The sequence below is a fragment of the Sphaerodactylus townsendi genome, linkage group LG10 (assembly GCF_021028975.2).
Source record: "Sphaerodactylus townsendi isolate TG3544 linkage group LG10, MPM_Stown_v2.3, whole genome shotgun sequence".
Taxonomy (NCBI): Eukaryota; Metazoa; Chordata; class Lepidosauria; order Squamata; family Sphaerodactylidae; genus Sphaerodactylus; species Sphaerodactylus townsendi.
In genome coordinates, this window is record NC_059434.1 from 3,191,250 (window position 1) to 3,217,973 (window position 26,724).

Below are 26,724 nucleotides of genomic sequence, written 5' to 3' on the forward strand. Positions count from 1 at the left end.
AAGGAGGTCCAGTTGGGCCAGCCCTGGTTTTAAATGCCATTAGAGGTCTTTTTCTGTTTCTGGAAGCTGTTTGAAATAAAAATGTCTACTGGGCGCTGCTCTGGAGAACTGCTGATGACCAGAAGCAAGCTGACCAAGCTCTGTGTGAGCCTTGGGGATTCGTGGGTCAGCCTCTTAATCGGCAAATGTGGTTGGTGTCGCTTGAGCTTTCCCACGCTGGTGCCAGTTTTCAGGAGGAAGTACCACTGAGCTGAAAGACCCCTGTAGCCCTTGACTTTCTCCGGAGCCACTTCCAAATCCCAGTCTACTTCCAAGTACTGTTAGACCTGCTCTGTAAGCCTTCCCCCTTGCCTTATGGGACTCGGTCGGAAGGGATGACGCTGGCTGTTCTTGACCAGGCAGCCCATGGGTTGCGCAGCTGCTTCCCGGCTCCCGACGCCCAGGAGTCCCTCCGAGACCAAAGGCACCAAAGCTGCCCTGAGGGCTTTTGCACTGAGGAGGCCTGGAGCTCTTTTGGGTTGAAGAGACAATTGAAAATATGGCACTATGATCCGATCAGGGTTACCAACTGGAGAAAGCTCACGGGGAAAGGTTAGCCTTCCTCCTGACAAGATCTCTGGAGAAGCTCTCTCACCCATACAGTCAACTCCAGAGAGATCTGGAAAGATTGCCAGTTGTGGTGTTTCAGCAGAGTTATCAGCTGGCAGCTGCTGGGTCAGAGGCGTTCCTCCCATTGGGCAAAGTGGGCAGTTGCCCAGGGCGCCCCCTTGTGGGGGGCGCAAAAATTGCAGGTTCTTTTGTGGGATTTTTTGTATTTTCAGTGTTTTTCAGTGTTTGGCCTGCAGAGGGCATGTTTTTAGGCTAGCAGCACCAAAATTTCAGGGATGTTTTGGGAAACTCTCCTGATGATATCACCCAGGTTTGGTGAGGTTTGGTTTAGGGAGTCCAAAGTTATGGACTCCCAGAGGGAGTTCCCCCATCCCCCATTGTTTCCAATGGGACAGATGGGGGAACACCTTTGAGAATCCATAACTTTGGACCCCCTGAACCAAACTTCACCAAACCTGGGTGGTATCATCAGTAGGGTCTCACGAAGATACTCTGAAATTTTAGTGCTTCTACCTTAGTAATTGCACCCCTGACAGCAGGCACCCCCTAAATTTCCCCAGATTTTCCTTTTAAATCCACCCCCTTCCTGCCAATGCTTGTTTTCTTTCTTTCTTTCTTTCTTTCTTTTATTCTCTCAATGCCTAATAAAGGTTATTATTAATATTATTAAATCCACCCCCTTCGGCACGGATTTAAAGGGAGAATCTGAGGTCCCCAGTTTAAACATTGAAAGGGATGCTGTTTCAGGGTGGGGGAGAATCCAACCCAAAACAGCATCACTTTCAATATTGTTTAAACTGGGGACCCCAGATTCTCCCTTTAAGGTGGATTTAAAAGGAGAATCTGGGCTTCCTAGTTTAAACACCATTGAAAATGATGCTGTTTGGGGGTGGATTCCAGCATCACTTTTTTAAACTAGGGAGCCCAGATTCTCCTTTTAAATCCACCTTAAAGGGAGAATCTGGAGTCCCCAGTTTAAATAACACTGAAAGTGATGCTGTTTCCCCCAACTGCGGGGACTGGATACAACACCATAAAATGTTTTCATAGCAGTAATAAAACATTTTGAAAGCATTTTGAAAATGTTTTCAAAAAAATATTTCTGTTGTGTGGCTGTGTTCAGATTTGTGAGTTGGGGCATGTTCTATAATGTGATGGTGACTTTGAAACGACCTGGGGAGGGGGGAATCATTGTTTGGTCACTGTGGGAGAGGGCGCCCGCCCATGGGGGGGGGCATAAATCTCAGGTTTTGCCCAGGGCTCCAGTTTGCCTAGGTACGCCACTGTGCTGGGCATCTTTTGTTTCAGAGACATTGAGATACTGAGTTCAAAGCCATCACATATGACAAGTGGTGATTAAAAGCCAGATCCACCAATACTCCAGCCTTCATGCAAACATCTCTCTAGTCCTTGGCTATCTCCCAAATAGGGACTTTGTTCCCAGTCACTTCTGGTTCGTTGACCTCCTGCCATTTTAATGTGTGTTTAAGATCTCCAGTTGGATTTGCTCATGGTTAGTGCAGAAAGCCGAATCACGATTTCCATGTACTCCTAAGACATTTTAAGGATAGAATAAAAACTGTAGACATGGGCTACACTGTCAGGGAGCTGGGATCAGCTTTCAACAGATGGTTGCTACCACATAAGTTGTTGGTGGACCTTAAACTACATAGTGGTTAGTCAAATGTTACTTTTAATGAGAAAAAATCAGTGCCTGTGCCAGTGTTTGATCTATTCTAGGCTACGTAATGCGACTGAGTTCCTCCTGCTTCCAGAGGTGCCAACCTGCAGGTGTAGCCTATTTCCAGACAACAGAAATCAGGAGAAAATGGCTACTTTGGAGAGTGGACTCTGGCGCTGTGTCCCACCGAGGTCCCTGTCCTCCTCAGGTTCCATCCCAAAACCTCTAGTCTAGGGGTTTCTCAACCCGGATCTGGCAGCCCTGTCTCTCTACCCCCCACCAGTGGCAAGGGGGCGGGGGGAGCTGGCAACCCTCCTTGCTTCAAATGTCAAGGGCTGGATGGACGAGGCCACTGGGTCATGAACGGGCTGCTAGTGACCTCCTTGTCTGCTTGCTTGCTTCCTCAGTCAGCTGCAGAATGCCGAGCCCTCCTGGAAGAACTAGACCAACTGGAGCAGCTTCATGGCAAGAGGTTTCTTCTGGTGAAGCAAGAAGAATACTTTGCTGTGGCTTACAGAGAATTGGCTTGTTCTGAAAGAAAGGAGATCCATAACATCTTTTTTACTCTGATCAGAAGTATGCTTCATAAAGGGGAACTGAAATTAGAAGCCGTCAGATTGCTTGTCGAGAATTACTCTCAAGTACAGGTATTGGAATTTACAACAAGAACCCTCATGGAACAACAACAACAAAATACTTTAGGTCTATAGCTCAGCTGCTTTAGCTAAGTGAGAATGGGACCCGTGTTAGTGGTTGGGTTCCTCTCAGTCTGGGTCCAAGTCAGTACGGTGTTGTGGTTAAGAGCAGTGGACTCTAATCTGGAGAACTGGGTTTGATTCCCTCCTCCTCCACATGAGCGGCAGACTCTAATCTGGTGAACTGGATTTGTTTCCCTGCTTCTTCGCATGAATCCTGCTGGGTGACCTTGGGCCAGTCACAGCTATCTCTGAACTCTCTCGGCCCCACCTACCTCACAATGTGTCTGTTGTGGGGAGAGGAAGGAAAAGGAATTGTAAGCTGCTTTGAGACTCCTTATGGTTGAGAAAAGCGGGGTATAAATCCAAACTCCTCCTCCTCCTCTTCGTCAAGAGATGACCAAGCCTTTCCCCAGGAACCACATTAGGCTTGAGCACCTATAGAAACTACCAATAGAAACTATTGGTACATTTTGGGTTCAGGTGTTTTAACTCAGTAAAGGTGAATGGAGCTGATATCCAGAGGACTTGGGTCACAGAGGCATGGAGAGGGTCTTTCATCTGGGGCAGGGGTCTGCAATCTGCAGCTCTCCAGATGTTCATGGACTACAAATCCCATCAGCCCCTGGACTACAAATCATGGACTACAAATCCCAATTGGCCATGCTGGCAGGGGCTGATGGGATTTGTAGTCCATGAACATCTGGAGAGCCGCAGGTTGCAGACCCCTGATCTGGGGCATCTGGAGGCTTGGATAGCAAAGGCAGGGAGCCAGCAGGCGCGGTCCTCCGGGGGGGGGGGGCTTGGACTGCAGGGGCATGGGGGATCTTCCGTGCAGGGCAGTTGAGACTCGCATGAAGGATCACACCTGCTCTTCCCCCTCTTCTGCTGTCCAAGCCCGGAAAAGCTTGAATAGCAGAGGGGGTGTGATCTTGCATGCAGGCTGCTCAGCCCCACATGCAAGATCGTGCCACTTCTTCCCCACTCTTTCACTTTTACCTGCCTCCTCCTCCCAGTCCAGCTTCCAGATCTCTCTCTCTCCCCACCCCGCTCCAAAAGCCGATAAAGCTGAATCATGTTCAGTTTTATCAGCTGGGTTCTTTTATTGAGAAATTAAAAATCCCCCCCCCCAAACCCCAATAAAGTTTTTAAGGATTTTTTTAGTGATTCCAGTTTACCCAACCACCAAGCTTAAAGCACACATTGCCTGATTTGGCAGAAGGAGGGGAGGATACTGGGGCAGCTGCTTCCATCAGTTGAGGGGAGGGGCCGAGGGGTGGGCCGAGGTCCCTGGCAATCTAGTGGCTAACCGTTTACTTTCACTGGCATGTAGCTTCAAGAGGAGCATGCAGAATAGTGACACATTTGGAAAAACCAGGTTCAGTTAAAAATCTAGCAGAGCTTCTGCAGCTGTGTATGCAGCAGAGTCTACATTTGTAGCTGGCCAGGGTGGAAAAAAACTTTGCCATTGAATATGGGCCTTGTCCACCAGCTGGTAATCTTGTCTTCCTGTGTTAGCAGTTTTCTGCTGCTTCTGAGCCATCCTTATGGGTAAAACTTGCAACATACTGACACAATAGTGCTTTCCTTTTTCTTAGGTAGAAAACATATTGAGATGTTTTTCCCTTCATGAAATCCTTTTGGCATCAACATATGAGCTGAGGAGTCTTTACATGCTATCTCAACCCCCCTCCTTTAGTGCTTGTGTGGAATTGGGGGTGGGGTGGGGGGTGGTCCGTGAAGCAAATTCCATTTGTGGGGCTCTCTGGTCAGTGAGTTAGACCCCCAGTTCCCTCCATGTGAATGGGGTTTGTGGCCCAGTGACAGCCCCAGTGACTGTCTGTTTCAGGAGAGATTGGTAGAAGGAGGGCCAACTCACTTGGAAGGAAGTTTGCCGGTCATCCCTGATGCTCACATTGAGGACTCCTCGTTAAGCTTCTGAGGGCCTTCATGGCTTTCCAAGAGACAGTTTTGAAGACCCCCTCAACTAATGTAAAACAGGAGTACGACGGCAGCTCCAACCCATTTGCTGGAGTAAGTGGTTGTTAGTCTTCATGAGTCACAGCATCAGAGGCAAGGGAGGCTCTGACTCAGGAAAGCTTCTGCTGGAATAAATGGAGTCAGTCTGAAAGGCGGCCCTGGACTCTGGCTGTGATTTGCTGCCACAGACTAGCACAGCCTGGAATGATTTAATTGGATGTGTAATAAGCCTCATGCTGGCCAGCGTCTATCTTTTGGCTCTTCTGTGGGCCTGCTTTGCTGCGGAAAACACGTTTTGGTGGCACTGAACACAGAGAGGAAGGAAAGGAAACAGAATTAAAATGGGTAACAAATGGAATTTGCAGGATATGAATTCTTCGATTTGTTACAGTGTCTGAAATGAACTACCTGGTTTGAAAGTAAATTTCTTGTTTAGTTTTTTTAAAGGCTATTTCATCTCCTTATCCTTTCAATTCAAAATTTTAATTCTCAGTCTTTCCGAGGTGTCACCGTTAATGATCACAAAATCCAATTGGATGTGTTTGTATATATGTTTCTGTATAGGAAGACCTTGAAGAGCGGATGGATTTTTTGCAAGCTCTTAAGAAGTATTATCTGAGTAAAAGATTTGCTCATGGAGAACATCTCATTCGGGTGATGCAGTTGCTGGATTCCTGGATGACATCGCTGTGGGAACTTGCCGCAAACCAGATAGCCGTGTTCATTAATCAAGTGGAAAGGTGAATACTTGTTTACTGTGTTATGGCACTTGGAGAGGCCCAGGGGCTGGTTTTGCTGAGAACAAAAGTAAGTGTTCAGCTAGATGTTTTCAGTTTTGCTATGGAAAAATACTGGGTTCTCGTGAAGAAGCTGAAAGTAGCCAAGTCTGCTCGCCTTCTTCCTGTGCTGTGCCGTGCCGTGTGAACACGACTCAAGCAATCCAGGCCTGGATGGTCCCAGATCAGGGCTTGTTTGTGCCCTGCTCTTCCCTCCAGAGCAGACTTATCTAGTTAGTGCAAACCAATTTGTGAAGGATCATTCCCCTTCTTCGTTGTCTCTTAAGGTTCCAGGTCCCAACCCTGAAAGGACCTCCAGAACCCAAAGGGGTTTAAAAAACCCAAATATGTTCAGAACAATGACCCAGCCACTGCGCATTGCAGAGGTTATCCCTTTGTCCCTCTGGCAGCTTCCTTGATGCTTCGTTCAGTTCTAGTGCTGTGTCTGTAGACCAGAGCAGAGCTGATAAGCTGTCCCTGAGCGATCCAGTCTCAGGAACGACGCTGACACGTGCACGGGGCCTGTTGCTGTCAATGTTCAGTAGAATTTTTGCGTGAAGTCATACCTGACCAATCAGTTGACAGATAAGGAGGGTAAAAGTGTTTAAAGATACTTTAATGGAAAGGTAAAAATAAACAAACCCTCAGTAGACATAATGACATAGAAAAAGTTCTTGGTGGACAAGAAATTGATGAAAAGAGAGAAGGAAGGCATGGCCAGTTATCAAAAAAGAACGGCAGCCTGTATAATGAAGGGTGAAGCTCATCAGTCTTCTAAAGAGAAAGGAAAGGGATGAAGACATTTTTCCAAGGTAGGAGATAATTGAGCGCTAAGAGAACAGAAAATAGAATGGGTTTATACTTAGCAACTATGTGAAGGAAACAAGTAGGGATTTTTTAAAATGTATCTTTCATTATAACACAGTGGATATTGGGCATCCATGATATAAATAGCAGGAGGGATGAGAGGAAATGTGCTCACCTGGATTTTTTCTCAGGCATTCCACATTCCACTGACGTGTTCTCCCAAGCACTTGTTGGACTCAGACAGGAATGCGTATCCTTGCTTGTCATCCAGAAATGCATAACTAGAACTGGACATGAGCTGTGGTCAGGATTCAGTTAGCTAACAAAGGGCATTTCCCCACTCTCGAGGATCCCCCCTACGCTGTGTGCTGCTCTCTGCGTGCGGCATCCCTGGCGCGCGCCCAGGCGCTTTGCGTGGGGTCATCAAAAGGCGCCATTTACAAGAGCGCCAGGGATGCTGCGCGCTGAGGGGGCACAAGAGGGGCAGTGTTGGGGCGGCTGCGCTGTTGCCGCCCCTGTTGTGGGGAGTGCCCCGGAACCCCGCACTACTTGAGGAGAGTAGCGCGGGGCTTAAGGTAAGTGGGGAAAGGCCCAAAGAGGACTAGTGGCTGAGCTTTATTGAGTTACTTGGCTTGAAAGACTTCATGAGATTTATCATCCTCCTTGCAGAGATTGTTGCTTGCCTGAAAATCATTTGGGGGGAGTCCTAAACAAAGCTGAAGCTGAGCTGTGCTCTGCTCAACAGACGTTTGCTCATATTGTAAAGGAAGAAAAGCAAAAACTTCACCAAGAACTTATTGCCAAGAGACAACGAGAAATTCTGCAGAAGGTAAATCAGAACTGGGAGAGAAAATGCTTACGCAGAAGAATAAATGTGAGAAGAATCCTGGGCATTTTGTATGTTATGTAGTGGGCAGTGATGGGCAAGTTTCTCGACCCCCCATCTGGACTTACCTGAGTTGCTTTTTGGAGGCCTGGGCACTCACGCATGGCATCCATTAACGGCCAGAAAGTCTGGGAGATGCCGCTTGCAATGTCTCCCCTGCTTGATGGGTTGAGCTGGGAAACCTTGTGAATTCAATTTCCCAAGTTCCCCAGCAGCAGCAGGCACTTTGCACAAGTATCCAGGCCCTGAAGATGGGGCCTTGTAGCGGATGCCCTCTTTCTTTGAAAAGGACATCACCTGTAGGAGGGATTCCTAGCACGGGAATGAGCCCAGCAGGAGCAGGATCCAAACTCTGGTATACCCTGCTCAGGATAAAGATGACAGGAGATTTGTGAATTCATCTGTCATTTCCTGGACCATCTTTGTTGTAGAATGTTCCACTTGGGTCCTACTGCCTACCTAGTTCTGTCCTCAAGGCACTGGGATTCAAACAGAGTGTTCTAGAACAGTGGTGGTGAACCTTTGGCACTCCAGATGTTATGGACTACAATTCCCATCAGCCCCTGCCAGCATGGCCAGTTGGCCATCCATACATCCATGGCCATCCATACATCCATGGCCATCCATCCATCCATCCATCCATCCATCCATCCATCCATCCATCCATCCATCCATCCATCCATCCATCCATCCATCCATCCATCCATCCATCCATCCATCCATCCATCCATCCATCCATCCATCCATCCATCCATCCATCCATCCATCCATCCATCCATCCATCCATCCATCCATCCATCCATCCATCCATCCATCCATCCATCCATCCATCCATCCATCCATACATACATACATACATACATACATACATACATCCTTTGTCAGTAAAACTCTTTCACTTGGGTCCTGTAAATAAAATCTTTTAATGTCACAGTTCAAGGTTGCAAGCTCTGGTGCCAGTTTATTATTTCTTGTCAGAAAGAAAATGTATTATTTTGGTGTCCCTTCAGGGCAGCTCCTATATCTAACTGAAAAGTGCCCTTGATGAGCAGCTAAAGAGTATTTAGACAGTTTAATAGAATGATAAATGTGGGAAAACTTGCAGAATAGTACAGACTCTGGGGGGAAGGGAAAATTCCCTCGAGACTCTGGGAAGTGGGCAGATACTTGAGGGCGCCCCTTTCAGCTCCTCCTGTTCAGAGCAGTTGCTCTGAGACCATGGAAAGGTTTTCCTGGTGATTTCAGGCCCTGCCTGCTTCTCTGTCTTCTTTAGGATCTGAAAGGTCATGTCTTTTGGATGACATTTGCAGACTGGGGCCTACTCATTTAGTTTAAAGCTACTGCTGCTGCTGTGCTAATTAGGCTGGGGAGGTGTCGACTTCCACTGTGTTAATCCTGTTTTTTATGTGAGGTGCTTTAAGGAGGTGAGCTGCATAAAATTATATAAGCAAATAAAACCGGACGCTCTCTGGGCTACCTGTTCTTTCGTTATGAAAGGCAAAGTGGCTGAAGGACACGTCTGGTTCATCTTCCCTCTCGTGGCCTCTCCACAGTCACAGGCCTCCTGTTTGAGGAAAGGTTGGGAAACGAGTGCTGTTGAACGTAAGAAATAACAAAAAGGCGGCAGCTCTTCCGGTCTATTGCTGAAGGTTGCCTGGGTGGGAAACCAAAATGGAGCGAGATGCAAGCTTCTTGGGGAAGGCGAATGACTGAACAAACTTGTGCAAATGATTTGCGCTCCTGAAGAACGATTTGTGGGTTATAATCAAGATAAATGGAAGATCTTTCTTGTTTAATTTTGTTGAATTTACCACAGAAGGAAGAACAACGAGCACAGACAGGCCCTGAGGAAGCTTTCAGGAGTCCCGGAGACATCTGCCGTTACGTGGCTCAGTGGCAGAGGCTGCTGGCAGATCGCTTCGCTGGGTTGGAGGAGCTTGCTGAAAAACTGGATAATGAGGCCCAAGAAGAACTTGTCTTGCTCAGGCTTCGTTTGACTGAGAGAGCTAGTGAGGAAATCAGACAGATTCACAATGGGTCTGTTGTTCAAGAACTGTTAAAACTCAGTGTGCCAAAACTGTATTTGCACCGATCGATGGAGGAGCAGCAAAGCGAGCTGGCTGAGTCTGTACGAAGGCTGGAAAAAGAAGATCAGGGCAAAATAGCAGCTGCTGAAGTATTACTTCAGAGTAAGAGAGACAAACTGAGTAAAGAGCACCTGGACCAAATTAGAGAACAGAGGAAATTGAGGGACTGGGAACAGTTAGTGCTTTTGTAAGTATCTGCTGTATCCCTTTTGTTGATTTTCTTTCCTAGAAGGAGAAATCTTAGATGTACCCGACAGATATATGGACTTAATTTTGGTCTTCTTCTCCTACTGCATTTCTCTTTGGCTCTCAAACTGTGCAGAGCCTATTTTCATTTTTAAAAACCAGTTTGGGTTTAGCGTCCTCAGATTTGGTCATTAATGCACAGTGTTTGCAAAGATAGCTTCCAGGAGAGTGGATTCAAATATTGGGTCACGTTAGCCCATTTTTAAAATCTTGGTTTGAGAGGAGTGACAGGAAGGTGTTTGAATGCAATTTATGGGGGTGGAACCTCCAAGTAGTTTTCCTCTGACCTAAGGTGCTTTTCCTCCAATGGAAGAAGCACTTAATTTGGAGGAATGCTGCTTAGATTGGAGAAGGGTTTCAAACTTGAGCCAATAGGAAAGGCTGAAATAAATAAAGTTTGGCTGTTGCGGGTCTTCTAGGCTGTGTGGCTGTTGTCTGGTACTGTTTACTCCTAATGTTTTGTCCAGATCTATGGCTGGCATCTTCAGAGCCGTGTCACAGTAAGATGTGTTTGTTTCCCACATCTTACCAAGACATGCCTTTGAAGATGCCAGCCATAGATGTGGGCAAAACATTAGGAGCAAAAATTACCAGACCATAGCCACACGGCCTGGAAAACCCACAATAGCCCACTGATTCCGTCTGCAAAAACCTTCAGCAATACAAATAAGCTTTGCTCAGGGATAGGATCCGGCCCGTGCCCCCACGCGCCACACTTCGAATACTTCAGTGAAGCCTCTGTCCTTGTGGAGGAAAGAGCCGCTGAGACGTGACCCTTTCCTCTCTGCATGCTTGGATGTCCTAATCACAAGTGGCAAAACGTGGCCATGATAAGAGTTATCTTGACTGAATGGGAGAAGTAATTGAAATCTAACAAATAGAAATCTTTTTAAGAAATCTGAAGTGCACTTCTCAATTGTGTTGTGTTGAGGCCAATGGAAACCATTTGGGTTTGGCAACAGCCATGAAAAGGCAATTTTTGCAGAGTGTTCTGGTGGAAGAATTCCATTCATGGTGAAATGAAGGTGTCAGGAACCGTGTGGGTCCGTTGGAATAGCCCTCCCCAAACAGCAATGCAATGCCTTCTCGTTAAGACCGATCAGATGGTCAAGGCCGCTCCAGCTCTTAGTAAGGATGGCTGTTCAGGGTAGTGAGAACACTTTGAAGAACGTGCTTGTTTCTGTGACGTTTTCTCGACAGGAAACTCTTAGGCTCCGCTCTCTCTTTATCTGAAGAAGAATTACTGAAGCTGAAGCAAGAGGTCCACGGCTGCTTCTCGCAGGTGGACGGCGGTTTGGCTTTGCCAAAGATCCGAGCAAGGAGGCTGCTTCAGATGTGCACTTCTGAGTGGAGGGAAGCAGCTTTGCAGAAGGTGTCTCAGAGGAGGGAAGCGCTGAGCAAACAGGCAAGATTTCCCCACAAGCCCCCTTTGGGTCCGGGGCCAATATTCTTAAGAATCCAGGATGGCCTGAATATCCTTCCTGCAGTCCCTGAATGGAAGGATTGAGAGGGCACAAGCTACTCTAACTTGTCTGTATTGCTCGTCTGGGTCATTGGGTTGTTGTTTTTTTTAGCAAGTTTAGGGATGTGGACAGAGGAAATGGGCAAAGCCAGTGCTTGTAAGGTGTCATATCCTGAGTCAGACCATTGGTGCTTCTGGCTCTGCATTATCTACTCTGACTTGCAGCAGCTCTCCAGGATACTCTGGGTACTCTGCCACCCCTGTAGCTGCTAGTAAAACTTTAAAGAAGGAGAAGAAGAGTTTGGATTTATATCCCCCCTTTTTCTCCTGCAGGAGACTCAAAGGGGCTGACAATCTCTTTGCCCCTCCCCCCTCACAACAAACACCCTGTGAGGTAGGTGGGGCTGAGAGAGCTCCGAGAAGCTGTGACTAGCCCAAGGTCACCCAGCTGGCGTGTGTGGGAGTGTACAGGCTAATCTGAATTCCCCAGATAAGCCTCCATAGCTCAGGTGGCAGAGCTGGGAATCAAACCCGGTTCCTCCAGATTAGATACATGAGCTCTTAACCTCCTACGCCACTGCGGGAGATCCATTCTTCGATACCTAAACTTCCTGTTTATTTGCACCCTGACATTCTTTTCTGTACTGAAGTACGCAGTCGAAGGCTTTTACAGCTGGAACCAACTGGCTGCCAGTAAAATACCCAGTAAAAAGTGAAGCTGTGTTCTCCTGGTTCCTGTTTTGCTTGGGACTATCCCAGCTTGCAGTACTGGGTGACTTGGCACTCACTCACAAATAGGGCTCCACTGGAGTGGGTCAGCACAGGGGCCTCAAAAGAATTTCACTAGCAGATGGTGTACATCAGATACAACAGTAATGTATAAGCACATTTTTGCAGCATCATCAGGAATGTTGAAAGAGAGGAACCTTTTATATACGGACAGACAGGAAATGTATGTTTAAGTAAAAATGTCTGTAACTCTGATTTGGCTGTTGAGAACAATTCAATATATGTATCCTTTCATTTTCTTTCAGCAAGAGCCTGAAGTCGGAAGAAAAACAAGGAACAAAAATAAGATAGATATTCTAAAGAAATCTTTAGAGAAAAAGATTCACATCTACAAGGAATCTATTACAAACCAATATGAGAACAAGGTAATGGTGATCAATTGCTGTGCTCATTGGGACCAAAGAACACTATTTTTACAGTAGTTGCCTGCAAAGCAAAGAGGGGTGAGCGGGCTTGATGGACATTCTGGCTCACCCCTCCATGCTCCTTGATTCAGTGGGGTTCTATATTGGAGACCTCCACTCTGTGCTGGGGGAGGAGATCATGAATCTAGTGCCCAAATCAAGTCTTGAATCTGGAGCATGGGTTGTGCAGGGATTTTGACTCCGAGAAGAATGTAGGCAGGGCAAAGGGCACACACCTGTAACTTTAGAGAATATCCTGATGATCTGATACAACAAAAGATGCAACTTGAATGGTCTGCACAGTACAGAGAGATTTGGCGATGACTGCCCAGAGAGATCTGGGCAGAGCGGAGGTATGCCTAGTTAAGGTGGAAAATGCCATCAATTCACTCCCAACCTGTAGGGTATTCAAGGCAAGAGACATTCAGAGGTGGTTTGCTTTGGCTTGCCTCTCCATAGCAACCCTGGACTTCATTCGTGGTCTCCCAGTCAAGTGCCAACCGGGGCCAACCCTGCTTAGCTTCTGAGATCTGACGAGATTGGGCCAGCCAGGTGCATTTCCATTGCAGCCCAATACAGTGCAGCTTGTTTCTGCAGTAGTGCGAGGATCTGCAGCAATCTGTCTGCTTCTGTTCATGTGTGGAGTTTTGTGTGTCCTAATTTTTAATACAGAAGAAGCACACTTCAGAACAGACACTGGAATAATAGCAAATGCTCAGTCTTTTGTTAGGAACAGTATTGAAACTACTGGCATGCCTGCTTTTTGAATGCTTTTAGTAAAGGGTTATTTAGTAAAGGGTTATCTAAGCAAAAATGAGTTTATTTGTTGGATGATAAGAGGAGAGAATGGTTGATGAGGAAAATTATCACTTGTTGCCCTTTCATATGCATGAAGACTTGTAAACTTCTATCATTTAGGAACAAATGGTTTCTTGCTTATCTTCCCCCTTACAAACTACTTTCCCATCTTTTTCTTTTTAACTTACCATCGCAGTTCCAAGACTTTAATTTTAAAAAAAGTGAACCCAGACATGCTGAAAATGTCCATCCCTCAATGATTTAATTCCCCCTCCCACAGCCAGGCAGGATTTATCTGACTTTGAAATGGAGAACTGCAGACCTAAACCCCGGATTGTCCTCAGGGAAGGCAACTGCCGGAGGGGCATAAAGGGTGGCACAAGGGCAGGACTTGTGTTGTGTTTGCAAGAAGGGTTTTTGTTGTTGTTTATGAGCGAGAGAAGGAAAGAGGGGGGGAGATCACCAGCCTTCTCCTCCTCAGGGGATGCTGTCAAGTGTCTTGCCATTCAGCACCCAGGGGACCACGAGAGAACGTGACCCCAGAGTTCCCTTTGCTTAGGCTGCGCTTAAGACTTGTGATTATGTCTCTTCCCAGGTTAGTCTTTATCAGGCTTCGACCTCAGAGAGAGCTGCACAGCGGCTCAAAAATGCTTTGAGCTTCTGGGAATGCTTTCACTTTAGAGAATGTTTCTTAGGGGAGGTTATGGGAGGAGGTGCTTGGCTGGGCCATATAGATTGCCATTATGTGCGTGAATACCAGATTCAGCAAAACCCTTTGGAACGTACCAGTTCAGACGGTGGTGCAATAAACTTGATTTCTGCAGCCCTGAATCTGATTATTGGGAGGAGGTTGACAGAGACTCGACAGATACCAGCTTTGTAAATCAAAACCCAGAATGTCATCCTGCTTTAGGTCTGGCTTCAAGTTGGCGGCCAGATGTGGCAGGTGCACCAGTTCAGGTGGAAAGATGTTGTGAAGATGTCAAGATGCCGAGTGGCAGAGGCGCCGAAGAGAGAGCCAGGTTGATAGACAGCAAAGTAACAAGGAATTAAGCTCTGGATGCCCCTTGCATTATAAGATAAGATATAGCTTTTGATGGACATTTCTGGGACACCATAATGGTTGTTAAGATCCCGCTGGGCATACTGTTTTTTAGTCATTTTCTCTTTGCAAAGTAGGGAACTCCCTCATGGGCCCCACAGAAGCCCCAATCCCTGTACAGAAAAAATGAGGACTGTCATCAGACTCTATTTTGGTGAGGGCAAGAGGACTTCCTGGGCCCAGTGCCCTCTCACTGCCAGGAGGCCAGGTGGAAGAGGGCAGCAGGCAAGCAAAGCCCTCAGTCCCTGCTGGGAGAAAGGTGGACGACAGGTTATCCCAAAACTCAGCCTCTCCCCCGACCCAGCTGTGAAAAGGGAATCCTCCTTGGCCACTCAAAGGGCACAATTCGGCCTTTGAAGCCCCCCTTCCCATTTCTTCGGGAGCCAGAAAGACCTGCGACCTCACGGCCAGTGATTCGTGAGCCATTTGTTGTAATGATGTTTGTGACAATGAGGCCCTTTCCTTCTGATTTGCTTGCACTTTCATATTTTGGTTGAAAAGATTAGATTACTTTTCTTGTCTCTGATACTGCATAACAGAGGGCACGAGAATGGGTGTCTCTTCTAATGAGTTTTCCTTCTGTTTGCTCAAGGACATCTTGTATCACCTAATATTTGGGGAATGCTCATGTATCCTCTTGAATAAGCAGTTTTGTTGCAGCATTGCATTTTAAATTCCATTCCATTTCTAAGGGGGTAAGAAATGTCAGCTGAGTGATCCCATGCCTCTTGACAGCCATCTCCTTCCGGGAGAGACTCGGGAGTGCTGTCTCTCTACCGTTGGGCCCTTTCTAGAACCTGCAGATGCTCCGACATCCTCTGATGAAAACTTGGATGTTATTTTTCTTGATTCTGCATGCAAGTGTCAACATAATTTCTGCTAACTGGCTTTATGGATTAGGTTAGGATGTAGCCACCAGAAGGCCATTCAGGAGTGGGCTGTAGAAAGTAGTCTAGGAGGCAAGCATGCACAATTTTAGGTAAGTTTTGCTCAGGAAGGAAGAGCTCCATGCCTCCTTTCTGCATCGTTTTGCCAGGGGGGGTGGGAATGGGGGGTTGTTTGGCCTTTCCTCAGACTTCCTCAGGTTCTGCAGTGAGGCTTGAAGGCCTGCCACCCTGAAGTACTCCTGAGCAGAACAGAGCGAGAGAACACTTTGATCATACCAGGTCAGGCGCGATATATAGCGATTTTTACCCTGCCCTATACCTTAGTCTCAGGGCGGCTAACAAATGGGGATGAAACCCAGTTAAAACATACAAACATCAGAATAAAAACATAGTTAAAACAATACATAAAGTTCATTAAAACCCCATTAAAAATTCCCTCCCCTGTGGCTGAAATCAAGAAGAGGGTCCCCTGAAAATGTCGGTCATCACAGTTTTTGGCCCTCAGCTGCAAAGAATGGGCAGAGAGGTCATCACTGGGATGGGCCACTCTGTTCAGAGTAAAGGTCTCCAGCCACACCTTACTATAGCTATCTCCCAGAAACCACCACATTTACAACTAGCAAGAGAATTTAGGAGAGAACCTTGGAAACATTCACAAACATTTGGGTATCTGGTCTCAGGACTGAGTTCTATAGCAGTTATTTTAAATTTTCAATTGAATATTTTCAATTTCCAGAAATACTTAACAGAATTTTGTCAGCCTTGCTATACCCAGAGATTTGTTTGTTTGCTTTTCCCCTCCAGATTCTCAGTGAACTTCAGCTGACAAGATCCCATCAGCTTCAGGCTCTGGAGAATAAAATTGGGGAGTGCATCGCTTCTCTGCAGTTCCAAAAGACTGCAAAAATACCAGATACGTTGGAGTCCTATACGGCTGTCGTACGATTGTGCACTTTGCTGCTGGAGGAGCTGAGCGCATCAAAGATCCTGACCGACTCTGACTGGGCTGAGATCATAGAACAAAGTGACCGTGTAAGTAACGTGGAGCCTTTGTTGAACGCAAACTGATGTAACTCTACTGACATTGATCCACGATGTTTTCCTTGGTGCTCTTTGTTGCACAGTGGGCTCATAGTGGGGTCTCTTTGCATTTGTTTACACGTGAGAAGGCCTGCCTGCCCCCACCTCTGGACTGCTCCAGGTCATCACAAGATTGCCGGCTTTTGTTTTTCAAACCCTTAAAAATTTTATATTGATATTTCTAGGCTATATTGATATTTCTGTGTCAGATCGATGTTTCTCTGTTATATCAATATTTCTGTGCTTTTTGCAAAAGCCGGCCACAAGTCCTCTGGAAATGCCTGCAAGGAGTATGGGGGGGTGGGGGGTGGGGGTGGGGAGACCAGAAGGAGCGGAAACCTGAAAGAAAGGGAAAACATCAGGGTTTTTCTGCTCTCACTAACCATGGGTCTTTGGGGAATTGTGGTAATACAGAGCACATCAGTACAGAAATCTCTGACCGAAAGGAAACATTCTCTTGCTTCAGGGCTGAGCAACAGTGTATAATCAGCCTTTGAGTTGGTTCAGACATAACATTACATAAGAGTCTATATGGCTGTTTGTGATTTAATTTCACACATTTTTTTTCAGTTCTTCATGGGTGTATCGTATTTATACTTATTTATAAACATTTATACCATGCCTCACAACCACGTCTCTGGGCAGCTTACACAGGTTACTCATTTAGGATCTCTGAGCATATTGCCATATTCTAACCCTATGTAAAAAGGGCAGCATTGATGTATTTCTCTCAAATAGAAGTTCTCCCCTCCCCCGCACAGAACTCCCTGGCTTTTATTCTCTGTGCAGCTCTACAAGTTCTGTGGATGTGGATCAGAGGGTGGGCTTTGTCTGAACTTTGATATCAAGTAAACACTTTGCGCCACTGGGGGCGGAGGGGGCGGGTTCAGGCCGTCTTTCACAAGCTCAGAATATGCTCCCATTTTGATTTTGGCAGCCCTCAAGTGGTGCTCTGCAAAATGGTGACATCTTATAAGCTTTTAAAATCTCTGTTAAAATGCACTCTGCAAAATAGTGAAGTTGTTTTCCTCTGGTCAGTTTGATTTTCCCTTTGAAGCAGCGCATTTCTTCGTAATCACGCCCCAGTGAGTGAGACCACATGATGTGCCCACCCAACAGAGTGCAGCTAATAGGCCATGCCGGGCAGCTCCCCAGGGGCTTCATCGTCCTTCTCTTTTTCTTGCCTGCGGGGGCCACAAGCCAGAAAGGTGCCTCTGTATTCAGTCACGATGGGAAGAACTGAGGTGTGGGAGTGGCCGGCTGCCTGTGGGCCCAGTTCCTCCCTCTCCAACTGCCGAGTCTTGCTGCCCTTTAGGAACCTGGCAACCAGCAGGAGGGGCTGGGGGTGGGGACGTGGGGGTGCAACATTGCTGACGTTACTGCGTCACTTCCAGGCACACCCCAAATCTGACATTGGGGTGCCAGTGAGGTCACTGATTTTTTTCTCCTGCTGCTGCTCTGAGACAAATTCAATTAATGCACAAATAGCATACCAGGAACTCACTCTGTGGTTTCTATTGAAGACATAACAAGTGCCTAGAAACCACTGGGCTGATCAGAGAACTTTCTAGCAAACATTTTCAACACATGCACACGCGCGCGCACACACACACACACACACACACACACACACACACACACACACACACACACACACACACACACACACACACACACACACACACACCCGGTTTGGAGAGAGAATAGTAAAAACTTTCTGTGAAGCACCAGTCTCCTGTCTTCTGCTTTTTGTGTGTGGAGATTCATTGTTGGTCGTAGCCTTCATCAGGGGCAGCTTTGCACTGTTTTCCTTTGAAAAATAACAATTATCCTACTTGATATCACTATTAAATATATCAGTGTTTAATGTCAGTAATATGAACGTACCTGAGCACTGGGGTTGAGTGGGGGAGGGGGGCTCTCGAAGTACACGGGTGGCTTTCTCCAGCGCTGGCCCCAGACTATGGAACAGCCTTCCTGTGGGAATTCGCCAGGCACCAAGCCTGGATGAATTCCGGCATCTGACAAAGACTTTCCTCTTCACCAAGGCCTTTGCTCTTTGACCCCCTTGGAAGTGTTTGTATGATTGTTTTATATGATGAGTTACTTGAAGTTATTGTATTACTATTCAGTTTTGTGTTTTTGTATTTTGCCTTGTGGTGTTTTGATGTTGTTTTTACATGATGTGGGGTTATTTGTTTTTATTGTAGCTTTTACTTTTGTTAGCTGCCCTGAGACATCCGTATAGGGTGGGGTATAAGTTTAGAAAATAAATAAAGAAATAATATTGTCTTGCAGTTGGTTAGATTTGTCTTCAAGGAAGAAAATTCATTCACAATGTTTTGGAGGAAGTGGAGCCCTTTCTTTAAGGAGCCCTTCCTTCCTTTGGCAAGAAAAAAAAAAGCGGTCCCAGAGCTCCTTCCAGAACAGTGCAGTTGGCAAGCAGAGGAAAATGCCTTCCACACTTTCAGCTGAGCTGAACTTTTACACAGGGGGAAGAAGTAATGTTGCAGGGAGGAAAAATCAAGTTTTCTCTTAGTTTGTGTGGGACAGCACTCACCTTGTTGTTCACTTTGAAAAATAAAGGAAATTGAGGAGGTGGAAAAAAAGATGGAGGATGAGCTGTTGCATCAAGAGTTGGCTCAACCACAGCCTAACCTGATGAACAGGAAGAGGCGGAGTCCGGACCAAGCGGGCAAGGCAAGCAGCGCTGAGGAATGGTATTCAGGTGGACCATCGTCTGCACATCTACACCAAGCACTGACTCAGCGCAAGCAGTTGGTGAACCTGCACAGACAAAGGCAGGGCTCCCTGGCTTTCTCTCTCGCTGCCTCTCTCACTGCTACAAAGCCTTCCCTCCCACTTTTCAGACATGGGATTGTTTTGTTTGTTATTTGCCAGACTGGACATACATCCACTACTTTTGGCGAAGTAGCTGATTATATGATTGGATAATAGAAGGCTGGGAAGGAGTTGGGCAGAAGACTTAGAAATTACAATACTTCAATTAGAGAAAGTGGTGAAAGGAAGCTGCAATTCAAATCAAATGTTAAGATGGATCCTACAACCACAGGGTGGGGCAAGAGGGGGATTGACTGCATTACTTGGATGAGACAGCAAACTGGGGAGGAGGCCAGGTACCAAAACATGTCAATGGACTATCCATTGCCCACTGAGCATACAATTTTTTTTTGTATCCTTCCACTATTGGCAGAGTTAAAATGGCCAGTGAATAATGGGAAGAAAAACGTAGGCACCAAACTTTCAGAAATTGAGCAATTAAATAGAAAAGGAGACTGCTGCATAGCCCATTGATTCTGTGGGTGGCATTGGTTGAAAGCCTCCAGGGTTGCAGTTTGAACTCCCAAACTGACGGGCAAATCTTGCAGGCTCCCCATGAATGCTGAATGAATATATCTGACTCTCAAAATAATTAATGTTGCCTTGTTTTGCTTTAGTTTAAGAGAAGTTCAGAATACTCTAGTGGTTCTGGAACATTTTCTGGAGAACATAGAAATGGATACTCTTTTGGCACTTTATGTCAAGGTAAGAATATGTGGTTTTTTAAAGCCTTAATAGAATTATCAGGGTGGGGGGAGTCAACATTTTTGGTGGGTGGGGTAATGGCTGTTCGCAGCAACTAGTTCCTTGGTTTTTGCAACTGCAGTGGAACTTGCTGCTTCCTGTATAGTAACGAGTGGTCATGGAAACAATCAGGTGAGAGAAACCTTTGCATCAAATTGGGATATTTCCGCTTTTCTACTACCTCCCCAGCATGGTCTATACCTGCTGTTGTTTTAAAAGACAGCAAGGGCTTCTTGCACATCAAGGATTTCGTACATTTCAGCTACCCAACCAGTGCATATTTCCACATGACATTACCTTCTACTTCTGCACAGAAAACAGACTTTTTGTTTTAGTCTGCTTTATTTGAAACCTTTGGTATATGGTTAAATTATTTGAATCCCACCACCTGGTGGATTATCCCCCATCCTGAAACAGCATCACTTTCAATTTTTAATCTGGGAATCTTAGATTCTCCCTTTAAATCCATGCCGAAGGATGGATTTAAAAGGAGAATCGGGAAATTTGGAGAGTGCCTGCTGTCAGGGGTACAATTGTTAAGCTAGCAGCACCAAACTTTCAGGATATGTTTAGGAGACTCTCCTGATGATACCACCCAGGTTTGGTGAAGTTTGGTTCAGGGGGTACAAAGTTATGGACCTTCAAAGTTGTAGCCCCCCATCTTCTATTAGTTCCCATTGGAAACAATGGGGGATGGGGCACCCCCTTTGGGAGTTCATAATGGACCTCCTAAACCAGGACCTCCTAAACCCTAAACCAATCTTCACCAAACCTTGTTGGTGTCAGCAGTCTCCTGATGATACCACCTAGGTTTAGTGAAGTTTGATTCAGGGGGTCCAATGATATGGACCCTCAAAAGGGTAGCCCCATCTGCTATTAGCTCCCATTGGAAACAATGGGGGATGGGGCACCCCTTTGGGGTCCATAACTTTGGACCCCCTGAACCAAACTTCACCAAACCTGGCTGGTGTCATCAGGAGTGTCACCTGACGATAGCCTGAAAGTTTGGTACTGCTAGCCTAAAAAACTGTGCCCTCTGCTGGCCAAAACCCGAACAAACACTTTAAAATACAAAAAGCCACAAACGGGGGGTGGAGCTTTGGACATGCAATGGGGGGGGGGTTTGAACCTGAGTATCCCCCCCCTTACCTACGTCCTTGTAAATAATACCTACAGCAAAAAATATACATCTAAAAGGGCTGTTTTTCCCAGTCTCTCTGCCTTCCTGTTGTAAACCTGCCTAGGCCCTGGCCAAAATGGTCCTTCCCTATAACCACAAGGTTTTGGCTCTCCACTGGGGTGGCCCCATTCCTCCACTGGCAAAGAGAGATTCTTTAGTGCTACCTTAAACCCAAATCCTTTCCGGAGCATCATTCCCTTCTTTCCAAGGGTTGACTGTTTTTCATGTTTATTCATTTATTTGTTAAATTTAATATGTTGCCCTTCCACTTTCAGACTTGGGACAGCGTATAACATTTGTATAAACAATAAATAATAACACATTTAAACATCCAACAAAACACAATATTAGCTAAGTGGGAATTAATTTCAAAGAATAAATAACCACTGTTCTTCACAGGGTCAGCCTAGAGGGGTGTTTTTTAAATGGTTCAAAGTGCTGCTGTTTAATATACATGGCCTGGCAGCAACAGGCCAACAGTATGTGGCTAAACAGGGTATTATGTTAATCTTCCCTCCTCTTCCCCTATTGTATGTAACACAAGTTGTAGTTATTCAGTAGTTGTCTATTTGCTGTAAGTCGATATGGTCAGCGGGATGGGACATCCAGTAAATGACAGAGTGGGGTTTGGAGTTCAGAACAAGCAGAAATATTGAAATCTGCAATAAAACATTTAAATGTGACTCATTAAACAATGCAACAATTACCTTTTTTTCCAGGTAAAGATGATACCAGATTTGAGAATTCATCCGCCCTTTCCCAGCCCATCTTTGTCCAAGAATGCTCTGTTTGGGTCCGGATGCTCACCTAGTTCTGTGGTCTGCTATGGGTTTTCTGGGCTGTTTGGCAGCTGGCAAAACATTAGGAGGAAAAACTACCAGACCACAGCCACACAGCCCAGAAAACCCACAACAGCCAGACCATATGTACTGTACACAGAACCTTTTCATTACAACATTTTCCTTGTGTAAAAAAGCCCTGTCTGTATTTTCCTGGCAGCAACCCCCTCCCCACTGCACCCCCACCCCCACCACGTGGTTCTTAAAATGCATCTTGGTTTGCCAATTTTTTTCCCAATTATTGCCCCTTTTATTTTCTTGCAGGAGCTCAGATTAGCGTCTTATTTAGCAAAACTCATTCTCGTGCCCGTGGGGACCTTACAGAGACTCCTGCACTTGCTTCTCCCAACCCGCTCGCCAAGTGAGCTCCTTTCTCTTCTGGGCTCGATTGCCAATAAACACTCTGAAGTCCTCCTCAAAAGAGACGGCGGCGGAGAGGAAGCCAGCAGCTGTCTGAAGAGGTGAGGGGCTGGGTGATACTTTTAGCAGGAAATTACAGGTGTTGCCTGTGGCTTTCCAGAAACATGTGGTCAAACATAAAGCTGGTAGACAACAACTTCATGCAGATGAATGAGCCTGCAGGATAAACAAACCCTTTCTCAGGGGAACAGGGATTTAGGACGTGGTTTAATACAAAATCTTGGCTAATGCGCTTATTGTAGCTGATGGACCTCGGTAGCACAGCTGCCCCCAGTTTCCTAAAAACGCCGCCTTTCTGAAAATGTATTGCCCTGGCCCCTGTTCATCAGTATTGGGTGGAAGTCTGCTGGCAGTGGCGTAAGAGGTTAAGAGCTCGTGTCTCTAATCTGGAGGAACCGGGTTTGATTCCCAGCTCTGCCGCCTGAGCTGTGGAGGCTTATCTGGGGAATTCAGATTAGCCTGTACACTCCCATACACGCCAGCTGGGTGACCTTCGGCTAGTCACAGCTTCTCGGAGCTCTCTCAGCCCCACCCACCTCACAGGGTGTTTGTGGTGAGGGGGGGAAGGGCAAGGAGATTGTAAGCCCCTTTGAGTCTCCTGCAGGAGAGAAAGGGGGGATATGAATCCAAACTCTTCTTCTTCTTCAGACCTGGTTTCATGGGTAGTGATAGGAAGTGCCGTAGAGTTTACAAGTTGAGCAAGACACTGGGGTGGTTTGCCATCATCTGCCTACCTAGGTGACCACCCTGGACTTCTTTGTTGGGTCTCCCATCCAAATTAGCAGGGCTGACCTGCTGAGATCCGGTGAGATTGGGCTAGGCCGGGCCACATTTTCAAAGTCCTGTTCAGCGGATTTTGCAGCCGTGTCCTGGCCAGACCTCGGAGCCTTCCAGGGCCTATTGGCTGTGTTCTGGCCCTTCCTGTCTGCTCCCTTCCTTCCCCTTTGCCTGTGACATTCATTTCACATCTCTGAGGAGGAAACATACTGTCAGCTCAGACGAGGAGGGGAAGGGGTGTGACTGAGCTGAGGGTGGGGCCTGTGATCAATACTGCAGGCACTGTGTTTTCAGCCCTGCCTGGGACAGAGCCTCCCTGTTGGTTTGCCTGCCTGCCTGCCAGCCAGCCAAGCAGAAGTCGACCTGGTGAGCTGCTGCCTGCTGCCCATGGGAAGGGGTGAGAGTCCTTCCTCACCCACCCACTGGAAATACCTGCAGGGGGTGGGGTCTGGCAGCTACAACAGGAGTTCCACCAGCAGCGCAAGGCAGCCAGCTTGGGCAGCGGCTGGAGGGCAGTGGCACATTGGCACCGCCTGTTGTGGGCCCATTTGGGGATTGTTTGGGGAGGGTTATGCTTTAGGCCACAGGTGTCAAACTCGCGGCCCTCCAGATGTTATGGACTACAGTTCCCATCATCCCCTGCCAGCATGATGCTGGCAGGGGATGATGGGAACTGTAGTCCACAACATCTGGAGGGCCGCGAGTTTGACACCTATGCTTTAGGTGGAGCAGGCTCTATTTTAGTTCGTTGTATTTTACTTTTTGTGGTTGTGGGATCTGTGATTTGGGAGTTAGCTGGTTTATTTAATTGACTGTTTCATGTTTTATTGTTTGCTGTATTGGACACTGTGATGAGCTGCATTTTCAGGGGACCCTTTTATTGATTTCAGCCATAGTGGGTTGGGGATTTTTAATGGGGTTTTAATGGACTTTATGTGTTGTTTTAACTATGTTTTTATTCTGATGTTAACTTTGTTTTCACTGGGTTTCATCCCCATTTGTTAGCTGCCCTGTCACTACGGTGTAGGGCACGGTATAAATAGCAGAAACAAACAAACAAACAAACAAACAAACAAACAAACAAACAAACATTCCCCAGCTACTATTAGAACTATTTGGTAAACAACATATTTTTTTTCTGTTTATCTTTGAGAATGTGTTAAAGAGATTTCTTTCCTCTGATTTTTTTTCAGGAGGCACCAGCAGTCATGGAAAACCTTAGAACTCAAACTGAGACAAGAGATGATGAATGCAAACTTGGGGAAAATGAATTCTGTTGACAGCAATAAAAGGTTTGGAAATTTTAGCTGTTTTGGGAAGGGGGGATGTACAAAAGCTGATTTTGTCATATTTCATATGGAAACTGTGGCCCCTTCCGCACGTAAGAACATAAGAGTGAGCCAGCTGGGTCAGACCAGAGTCCATCTAGTCCAGCACTCTGCTACTCGCAGTGGCCCACCAGTTACCTTTGGGAGCTCACAGGCAGGAGGTGAAAGCAATGGCTGCTGCTGCTGCTGCAGAACAATGCAGAATAATGCACTTTCAATTAGGCTTGGAGATTTGGGTGCACCGAATGCCTGATTCGGCCCGAATGGGCACATTTGGGCATATTCGGACCAAAATTGGCCAAATATGTCCTGCCTGAATATGAACGCATTCGAATGCAGGGCATTCAGGCTTGGGGGGGTGTTTTTTGAGGGGGTTGTGTTTTAGCCTGCAGGGGGCCCATTGTGATTGCTAGCAGCACCAAAATTGCAGGGGCTCTTCCAGAGACTGTCCTGATGATGTCACCCAGGTTTGGTGAAGTTTGGTTCTGAGGGGCCAAAGTTGTGGACCCCCAAAGTGGGTGTCCCTATCCCCATTGTTTCCAACGGGAGCTAACAGGTGATGGGGGCATCCACTTTGGGGGTCCATAACTTTGGACCTCCTGAATCGAACTTCACCAAACACAGGTGGTATCATCAGGACAGTCTCTGGATGGGACCCTGAAATTTTGGTGCCAGTAACTTTAAACATGCGTCCCTGACAGGCACCCCAAGAAATTTCTGAGTGTGTAAGCAGGCTGCACATTTTTGAAGATACAGGCCCCAGACTTTCAAGGTGGCTCCAAGAGGCCCTCCTGGTAATAGTATCCAGGCTTGGTGAACTTTGCTTCTGGGGGTTCAATTTTATGGGCCCCCAAAAGGCTTATTTTGTTTCCCCGCTCCTACATATGAAGCCTGCTGGCTGCATTCTATCAGAACTCTCTCAGCCCACCCCCTCCCCCACCACCCCCAGAAGCATCCTGGTTTGCAAATAATGCACCTTGTGCAGTGTAGGTTCACCTCTCGGATCCTGTTCATTAAATACTCCTTTTGCCTTTCTGAATTCAGTCTGCTGAAGCAAAAAGAACCGCCCCTGCTGGGAAAATCCATGTTCTTCCATCCGGAATGTTTGCCTGAACAACTTCAGCTGGCTGCTGCCAGCACCACCGAAGTGATCCAGCATTCGGACACAAAAGAGAAGATCTTTGTTTTCCGGGATTCTGCATTGTCCATGGATACTTCATCAAAGAAAAAGAAGACCAGCTTTCTAAATTCAAAGAAGCTAGGCCTTCAAAAGAGGGATAAGTGAAATGTGGCAGGATTAAAGCCTGCTAGAGCACACTCCCCATTTGTTGGTAATTAGCTGAGAATGCAAGAGAATTTCTACATGTAAAGCTCTCTGTTTTTGGACCTCCTTAAAATTACCTGTAGCTCAAAAATTATATTGGTTTTCTTATGATATGGAAACAGCTTATTCCTTGACACAGAGCCCTTTAAGATGTTGGTACCTGCTCCCTCCCCCAGGAGAAACGTCCCCTTCCTTTGGCTTGGTCGCTACCACCAAGAAAGGTGAAAGGGTGATTATGTAGTGTAGCGTAACTGTCCCCTGCAAATGGTTCAGCACATTCAGAAATGAAGATCAGTGTTCCTTCTGCCAGAGTACAAAACGTTGTTCAGTTCTGGAACACAACAGTATCTCAGCTGAAGGAGATTGTAGCATGAAAGGTGTTAAGTCACTGGATGCATCGAAAGGTGCATATTCTGTTCCTGCAGACAGCTCATAATCCAAAAGATTTGAGAAATTAAAAGGAATGTTAGTCCAGAAAACCACGTCACCACTGTGGGCTCGCTTCAAAGGCCAGGGAAATATGCCAGCTTCTTGCCAATGCACAAAAAGATGTGCTGGTTTTTCTGTTCAGCTCTTATGTTCTGGTTAGAAGTGAAATTTCTGATGTCTTTCCTAGGTTACTCTGCACATGTACATTTGATGTAAAATATCCTGAGTATTTCTAATAAAATAATGAAGATTGCTGCTGTAAGGCTGTGTTGAGTGTGTGTTGTCCGACCTTGAAAGGTTCCCACTGGAGGTTCTTGGCTTAATCCCTGGGAAGGGGAATTTCGCTGTTTTGGTTATCTTTTACTTGCTTGCTAGTCTGTGTGAAATCCTGCCTTGTTTATACTCTTTTGGCGGGAGCCTGTTTGATACCCTGTAAAAGCTGTTGATCGAGAACTGGGCTTCAGTTTGTTTCCGACTAAGAATGCCAGCTCAATAAAGAACTCATAACGGTTGCTTTTGCCTGGACCTTACTAGTTCGTTACATTATGTGAGA

At 46.4% G+C, this 26,724-nt stretch overlaps 1 protein-coding gene across 3 annotated transcripts in view; it reads left to right on the plus strand.

The window, feature by feature from the left end:
• EVC2 (EvC ciliary complex subunit 2) overlaps positions 1–26,433 on the plus strand; it is a 55,618-nt gene extending 29,185 nt beyond the window's left edge. For 2 of the 3 annotated variants that reach the window (XM_048508946.1, XM_048508947.1), the window contains exons 11-22: positions 2,698–2,937; positions 5,530–5,705; positions 7,218–7,377; positions 9,251–9,708; positions 10,968–11,172; positions 12,264–12,383; positions 16,014–16,241; positions 18,876–19,090; positions 19,748–19,835; positions 22,158–22,354; positions 24,284–24,382; positions 25,463–26,433. In XM_048508946.1, coding sequence (XP_048364903.1) covers positions 2,698–2,937; positions 5,530–5,705; positions 7,218–7,377; positions 9,251–9,708; positions 10,968–11,172; positions 12,264–12,383; positions 16,014–16,241; positions 18,876–19,090; positions 19,748–19,835; positions 22,158–22,354; positions 24,284–24,382; positions 25,463–25,703 — 2,427 coding nt within the window. In that variant the 3' untranslated portion in view covers positions 25,704–26,433. Of the gene's footprint in view, positions 1–2,697; positions 2,938–5,529; positions 5,706–7,217; positions 7,378–9,250; positions 9,709–10,967; positions 11,173–12,263; positions 12,384–16,013; positions 16,242–18,875; positions 19,091–19,747; positions 19,836–22,157; positions 22,355–24,283; positions 24,383–25,462 lie in introns of those variants that run through there. The other variant, XR_007245579.1, reaches the window with a different exon arrangement.
• The last annotated feature ends 291 nt before the right edge of the window (positions 26,434–26,724 follow it).